The sequence below is a fragment of the Pteropus alecto genome, unplaced genomic scaffold, assembly GCF_000325575.1.
Source record: "Pteropus alecto unplaced genomic scaffold, ASM32557v1 scaffold13, whole genome shotgun sequence".
NCBI lineage: Eukaryota > Metazoa > Chordata > Mammalia > Chiroptera > Pteropodidae > Pteropus > Pteropus alecto.
The window spans coordinates 248,133-256,325 of NW_006434373.1; the positions used below are offsets into that span (position 1 = coordinate 248,133).

General features: G+C 51.1%; 1 protein-coding gene across 1 annotated transcript in view; it reads left to right on the forward strand.

Moving 5' to 3' along the window:
* The window catches only part of RASA3 (RAS p21 protein activator 3), a 114,725-nt gene extending 108,272 nt beyond the window's left edge, over positions 1–6,453 (forward strand). The window contains exons 22-24 of the mRNA XM_006909339.3: positions 536–639; positions 3,302–3,485; positions 4,855–6,453. Of these exons, the coding sequence (XP_006909401.1) occupies positions 536–639; positions 3,302–3,485; positions 4,855–4,930 (364 nt within the window). The 3' untranslated portion in view covers positions 4,931–6,453. The remainder of the gene's footprint in view (positions 1–535; positions 640–3,301; positions 3,486–4,854) is intronic.
* The last annotated feature ends 1,740 nt before the right edge of the window (positions 6,454–8,193 follow it).

An 8,193-nucleotide genomic window follows, 5' to 3' on the forward strand; every position in this document is an offset into this window, starting at 1 on the left:
CGAGCTTGCAGACATGAGAAGAGGAGATGCGGCTTTGCAGATGAAGGAGCTGACTTAAGATAAATTGCTGCTGGGTCATGTCCAGGAGTCTGTGTGACCGAGCCCTATCCTATCCCCGCAGAGAGGCCGAGCCTTGTGTCAGGGGGAGGACCCATAGTCGCATCCTTGGGCCGGAGCAGGAAGGAGAGGGGACCCACCGATTCCCACCTGGAGCAGCCAACCAGCTCTTCAGGACTAATGGCCCACGTGCATCTGTCGGGGCTGTTTTTATTCCAGGTTATTTCTTTCCACAGCAAAACAAGTCTGCCTTGTTTGCTTGCTGTCTTGGCAGATGTGTGGGTACTAAGAGACTTCCAGTCCTCCAAGACTGTGGACAGTCACTTTTAAACACGTGTGAACCTCACACAAATGCCCCAATTCCAGTTAGGGATAAGTGCAATGTTAGATCACTCTCTAGTCTTTAGTTATCTTTTAAAAAATCAGTATCATGAATAACAGCGTTATGCTTTCCATTCTTCTCACTGTGTTTGAGCAGCGGCCTCCCAGCAAACATCCAGCTGGACATCGACGGGGACCGAGAGACGGAGCGCATCTACTCCCTGTTCAACTTGTACATGAGCAAACTGGAGAAGATGCAAGGTGAGGAAGGACAGGATGTAATCCAGCCTCTGTCACACAGATCATAGGCAGCTTTAGGGACACCTGGCCGGAGTCCTGGTGACACGTGAAGCCCTCTGCAGAGATGACTCAGGGAAGTACAGGCATACCTCATTTTATTGTGCTTCTCTTTATTGCAATTCCTGGATGTTACATTTTCAACAACATCAAGGTGAGACTCTCCACCAGCCACAAGATTAGGACTTGCTGAAGGCTCAGATGAGGATTAGCATTTTTTAGCAATAAAATAATTTTAATTAAGGTGCATACTTTGTTATTTTAGACATAATGCTAACGCATACCTAATAGGCAATAAATAGTATAGTGAAACTTAACTTATATGCACTGGGAAACCAAAAATTTGTATGACTTGCTTTATTGCAATATTTGCTTTATTGTGGTGTCTGGAACTAAACCCCCAGTGTCTCCGAGATATGCCTGTAAACCCCTCTGAGTCTCTACGGCCTATGTTCAATGATATCGTTTTGCACTGTTGGGGAAAAACTTTCTGCAGCTTAAGCATCTTTTGGGGGGGAAATTCAGTACTTGACACCGTGGAGGGTCAAGGTAGACTAGCTGATTAACTAACTGTCCAGTTGTCAAGTCTGTAGTGCTTCATTCTGTTTCCCAGGCTGTTTTATAAGAGCGTACCAGTCGCCTTGCTGAAATCAACACATACACACTCTGGCGTTTCCCTAGGTCTTGGTTTTACAAACCTTGTTAAAGAAGAAATGCAGTGAACTTATTGTGATCTGTTCTAGTTGATGCCAGTTTCATTTTCTCCTTCCTGAGCTTAGCTCATAATCTGTTTAATAATTCATTCGAAATTTTTGCATCCGATATGTGGCTTATGGACTCCGTCATGTTCTCAATACTAAATGCCACTCACGCACCGTGAGCCCTCGGACCTCCTCCAGCGTCTGGGCCTCTCTTGGGTCACTCCCCACTCTCACAGACCACAATCTTCAGTACCCTGAGGTGGGATGCTTTCGGGAATCACAGAGCCAGCTTTGGTATCCACTGTGAGATAAACTGGGCAAGTCACACACCAGGCGAGCCCTGATTTCCTCGTCTGTGAAACGGGACAGCAGTGGCACCAACCCCATGGGGTTAAGCCAAGGATTGAGTAAGATAAACCCCCACAAAGCAGTGAGCACAGCGCCTGGAGCTGGGAAGAGCTGGGTCCTAGCTGCCTGTATCTTTATCCTTCTCACTATCACCATCGTTCGTCCCTCCTCTCGGGGCCTTCGGTGATGCCTGCTCTGTACCTAAGCCGCAGACCCCCTCGTCCGTGACGATGTCAACCTGTTCTCTGCTAACCCTGCACTGTCCCAGCAGTGAGAGTTATCTTTTTATTTCGGTTCCCTTTAACATGTTTCACAAACACTTGCTTATTCAGATCTTAGCTCTCTTGACCTGCCTGTGGTATCCCCTCCTTCCATCTTTATGACGGTAGCAGCCGCAGCTCACATTTGTGCTGGGCCCCAGGCCAGGAGCCTCACAGGGGTGCTGATGCCCCCATTTCCTAGAAAGGTTCACTGAGGCTCTGGAGCTTAAGTAACTTGCCCAAAGCCAAGCAGTTGCAACAAGCGGTGGCTTTGGGGAGGAAATGCAGGCAGCCTGGCTCCCGAGACCATAACCCTGTGCTTCACTTGAAAGGGGAAAAGGCCGAGCTCTCGCTCGTGCTCTGGGGGCCCCTGGCCTCGTCTCCCTTCTCCTCCTCCTCTTCTTCTCTCTGTTGTCCCTCATGCTTAGAATCCCTTATCTTTCTCATGTCATATTCCCTTTTTCTTTGAATTTTAAATCTTCTCACTTTTCATTTGCACAGACTTGTGACTTTTCCATAAGAATTGAGGGTTTTCCCCTGACTAGGAAGTAAAGACAGCAAAGTGGACAGGACACCAGCGTGTTCTGTGATAATGAATTAGCCATATGGATGAGGGCAAGGAGCCCCCTTGATGCTGGCTCACCTGCAAAGTGCACGTCTTCCCACTCGGCCTCTCTGTGGCTGTGGAGCGTAGAGCCCAGCTCAAGTGTTTGGGGACGGTGGCGGGGGGTGGCCAGCTCAGTTGTTTGGGGATGGTGGGGGGGCCTGGGCCAGCTCAGGTGTTTGGGGGCTTCCTGTGGATGACTAAAGGCTACAGCATGGTCTTCAGCAAGAGTGAAATGGCCCAAGCAGGTAGAGGTAAGAGAGGTCCCAGGAAACTGCTAGCACAGACTAGCCAAGAGGTGACGTCCTCAAGCTCATCTTCCTAGACTGACCATGTGTGACCCCACAGGTCTTAAGCCAGCCTGACCTAGTGTACAGGAGCAGATGTCTGCTGTTTGTGGCTTCGTGAACCCCTGGGGTGTGGACGGGCACAGGTTGCCTGGGAGAAGGGCTCGTCAGAGATGGGCTGGGGCCCAGGCACTCGGGGCTGGACCCTCAGAAGTCTCGGTTCCTAGGCCCTGGCTTCCTAGCCCCACAGGCTTCTCTGGCACTCGGTGTTGGCTGGACTCGTGGGAGTGGCTTCCATTTCTGGGTGCATCTGCTTGTGAGTGGTCAGCCCTTTCTTGAGGAGGCTGCTTCAGAGAAGGTCCAAGGGGCAGCCTGTCTGTGTACTCCCACTCACACTGACCTCCAGCCCTGTCCCTAACACTGCAGAGGCCTGTGGGAGCAGATCTGTGTACGATGGCCCCGAGCAGGAAGAGTATTCGACGTTCATCATCGATGACCCCCAGGAGACCTACAAGACACTGAAGCAGGTCATCGCTGGGGTTGGGGCCTTGGAGCAGGAGCATGCCCAGTACAAAAGGGACAAGTTCAAGAAGACCAAGTATGGGAGCCAGTGAGTATGACCCCCAGTTGCAAGGGTGTGGGGAGCCGGGGAAGAGGCTGCAGGGAGCTCCAAGGGGGTGTAGGGTGCTGGGCTGACCCAGAGCTACTGTGTGCAGCCTCAGGGCTGAGCAGGCTTCCTGGCCCCTTCCAAGCAGGTCATCACTTCACTCTCCAGGGCCCTCTGGGCAGTGTCCTGGGGGCAGCACCTCTCCCCACTCCTCCCCTCCGGCCTCTTTACTCTCCTATTCCTCTGCCCTCCTGCCTCCCCAACCCATTCACTTCCCAATTAGGCTTTCCTGGGCCAGCGGCCCTTTCCCCAGGAAGTTCCTCTCCTTTTCCTTGCTCACTCACTCTCTCTCTCAGCCAGCTCTGGACTGGCCCCCATCTGCCTCTTGTGAGAGAGGGGTGGGAGTGCAGAAATTTTAGACTCAGCCAAGCCACCTGTGTCCCTTTCACTTCCTGATGGCCTTATGCCCACAGGCAGGTCAACCAAGCTGCATCCTTCCTGCTGCTCTAAGAATGGAGGGTAATGAGCACCTCAAGAGCTGTTGGAACATCGGGTTAAATTACATAAAGGGCTAGAATGGTCCTGAAGGGCTGTCCCCATTAGTGTCACTGCCAGACTTTCCCTGTCCAGCCCGTGGACCACCGTGGTAGAGCCCATTCACCCACACACCCTTGGATGGGGCAGCCCCACATGGTGGCAAGTCCTCCTCCCTGCTCCGTCCCCTCCTTCCAGGGAAGATGTGGGTTTGATCTAAGAAGGGAAGCGAAGGGGCTCTGAGAGAGATGCCAACTTTGACCAGGTGACGCTGACCCATCTTTGCTCCTAGACGAGGCTGTCCTGGCTCCACATTCACAGCCCATTTCAGATCCCTTTTAACAGCCTCTATCAAGAGAGCCCCCACTGACCTCCTAAAAATGCTGTCTTTCATTAAACATGGTAAAGCCATGGGTTGAAAACAGCCTGTGAAGCTGGATCCTGTTTCCTGTGGCAGCAGCTGTATGAGGGCTCAGGAGCTAACAGGCCTGGCGACACGCAGGCACAGCCCTGAGGACCAGGCATTCAACAGACAGCACCGTGCCCTCCGGGAACTCACGGTTTTCACATGTGTGTGGGTGCGCAGCGCATGCTCTACATACACACTCACTGTGAGCACATGACCGACACACTGACCAGGGTCAAAGTGGGTGCTTCCACAGGCAACTTTGGACTAATTCCTTCTTCCTTTGCTTGTCTGTATTTTTCATACTTATTACAAAGAATACGCATTACATACATACATAGAAAAAAGTCTCTTAAAAAAAAGTGCAGGTGAGCGCCGGTGCTGGAGGGGGCTGTGCCTCATTTTCTCCTCTTCCCCATTTCCCCTTTTCAGAGAACACCCCATTGGAGATAAGAGTTTTCAAAGCTACATCAGGCAGCAGTCGGAGGTCTCCACCCATTCCATTTAGAGCCTGCAGTACGTCCCATCCTAGGATGGCGCCCTGAGCTGCACCAGGAAAGCCACAGTCTTTGGGAAAGAGAAGGGAGAGAAAGAAGGCAGAGCGAGCAAGCAACGGGATTCACTTTATCCGCTCGCTTAGATGACAAGCATCAAGCTCATGGAACTTCCGAGACTCTCTAGGAGCCGTTTTCGTGGTTGCCATGCACTTTAGTCACGCTGATGGGCAGGTGCTCTGTCTGAGCTGGCCTTTCTGGACCGAGGCGCTGGCGGGGCCTTGTCCTTTGCAGAGCGTGCGCTTCTGTCTCGTGTGCACTACTGCCTCTGCTGGTCTCTTCGATGTCTGCACCGTGGAGCCGTCTGGCACTCTTAACATTCTGCTTCAGCACAGCTGGGACATTATGAGCATTACGCTTTTCCTACAAGCCTGCTGTCCCAGTGGCCATGGGCAGGTGACCTCTTGGTTTCAGCTTTTGATGTTGGTGTTGTTCATGGCTGGAGGGTCAGTTTTGTGGCCAGGATGTGCAGAACTGCACGGAGATCTCAATTTGAGGATGCTCTTGATACTTTGGGAGTACGAGGTCTTTCTGCAGAGAATTCCTATTGGGGAGTGGTGTTCCAGATTCCCCTCCCAGAGGTTAGAGTCCCAGCCTTGCTGACTGCTGAGACTCGCCCGCAGTCTGCAGAAGTCCCTGGAGCTGGTGACAGGCCGAGCTGGGCGTCCGCCCAGCCCCCACTTTAAGCACACATTGTGTTGTTTTGCTGCCAGTGGGGTGTAAAAGTAGAGTCCACATTTGCCACCCCTTGTGGAAGTTTGGAGAAGATTTTAAAAATAGAAACGTGTATTATTTTCAAGCTGTTTTTCTTAACGTTTTTAATTAGCTCTTTGATATAAAGTAACTCAGAACATTCAAACTTGGACTTATTAAAGGGAAGGGTGCCACAGTAGGACAAAAAAGGGAATGGGTTGCATTGCATGGAAGCCAGTTACAGGTCCTCCAAAGATGACAAAGGAAGGGAAGAAGTCCTGAGCTCGAAATGGGAGGTGCTCAGCTGTGCAGACGCCTCCTGGGCCCCAGGAGCAGTATTGCATGTGCTGTGTTTCTGTGAAGCCCTTAGAAGCTATCAGGGCAGTGGCTGGGCTATTTTCTGTTGGGGTGGGGGGAGGGGGCGGGGAGGCTAACTCAGGAGGAGCTGTTTGCTGAGTTTTCCCACAGTCCTCACAGCTACGGGCACTGGCTTTGGAAAGCACTGTTGAAACACGCAGGACCATGTGCCCTTGTGCCCATCTCTGTTCTTGTTTGCAAGTGTTGTCCTTCAGACTCATTAATCTAGATGGCAGATAGTAGCATTACTTGTCACAAAAAGGGTGGAGAAAAATGTTGCAGAAAATAAACTTTGGGACACACAGCTATTAGGCTGCACCGGACTGCAATTTTTAACATGGATTTGTAACTTAATGTTTCTGTTTATAAGATACTAATGATTTGTGATGTATTTTACTGGCCAATTAAAACAGACATTTTATTCTTTCTGTTGGATGGCTTAGTTTCCCAGGAGTGCCCACTGATAATCGCACACATGGGAGATGGGGAGCTGGGGAAGGTGGGAAAGGTGGGGAGCTGGATGATGTACCTGTGATGACAGGTGAGGGCCTTCCAATGACAGGTGAGGACCCCCGAATGACAGGTGAGGTCCCTCTGACAAGTGAGGTCCAGTTGTGGGGCTTTGGGTTAGTTGGAAACCATGATGCTCTTGGATGGAAATGTGCAGAGCTGGGCACCATGAGGGCTGCTGGAAGGTGTCCTGCTGGGAACTGGCAGTGTAGGAGGAGATGGGGGTCCAGCTCGAGGAGGGTAGGAAAGGTAGGTTCCATCAGATGCTACTGTCTCTGAGAATGAAGCAGTGGGCCACAAGCTTGAGGACCAGACAGGCTCACCTCCCAAAAGAGGAGGAATGAGAGGGTGATGAACCTCGAGTATCATTGAGCAGAGCCTTGTCTCTCCCAGAGGGGTGGAGAGAGAGGAGCTAGATGCACAATGGGGACTCTGGGGAGAGACCCCACCTCCAGGGGCAAGAATACGTCTTCTCATTTCCTTCTTGTCTCCATCTGGCTTTCACTTGGTTTTTTCAAGAAATTTCAATCCGAATCAGTTGTTCTGAGAAGAATCAGATGTTTCTTAGGGGTGTTGCAGCTGCAGGACTTCGGTCGATGGTTGTCAGCCTCCTTCTCTGGGAAGGCTGCTTCTCTCTGGTTTCTACTGTCTTCTCTGGGAGGGAGGCAACTGTGGGCTGGTTGGGAGCTTCAGGGGTACCAAGGGGAGAGTGCCTGCTCATGAGTTGAGAGGCCATGGACACTGGTCAGCCCATGAGCATCCACAGAAGGACCACTCCCAGGAGCCTGGACGACTCAGATTCACAAACAGGACCAGGCCCAGCAGAGAGAATCAGGAGGGCGGAGAAGGTCTGCCTCCATGGGAGAATATGGAAGGACTAAAAAGATAAAACCCTAGGGAAGATGGGTACCAGAATCCCCTCTCCAGGACTCCATTAGGGTCCCAATGCTGGGAGGTGGGGACCAGAAGCCGCTCTCCCAGAACCCCCAGTAACAGATCACGATTGGCTTTTGGAGACCCCAATCAGTGTCCACTTGCTCTTTCTTCAGACATCCTGTTACCTGAAGAGAAAAAGCTGTCCCTAAGTGTCCCACTGTCATGACATTCATCAGTCAGACTCTCCAAGATCAGAGCCTTCTGGATTGCAGCGGGTGCCTCTGAGCAATGACTCGGGCACGTGGGCACTACCACATCTGTCTCTGCATCAGCCACTTGGCTCGGTGATCTGAGGCCTCCTATGAGCTAAGATGCTATAAGCTTGTTTGAGGGAACAGAAGTGCAGGGGGAATTAGGGAGCCACTTTTGCTTCATCCTGAATATTTCTGACACACCAAGTATAATAAGCTGGTTGCTCAGGGGAAGTAACTACTATGCTTTCTTTCCCCATGATCTTGGATGATTGGAAGAAAAAAAAAAGTGTGCTGGAATAGGATGTCAGAAATTTTTTGTTAGGCTCTGTTATGGATTGAATTGGGTCCCACCAAAAACTCATGTGGCGAAGCCCTGACCCCCCAGTACCTCAGACTGTATTTGGAGATAGGGTCTTTAAAGAAGCAATTCAGGTTATGTGAAGTCATTAGGGTGAACCCTAATTCCATGTAACTGGTGTCCTTATAAGAAGAGATTAGTACACAAACACACAGAGGGTCAACCAGGT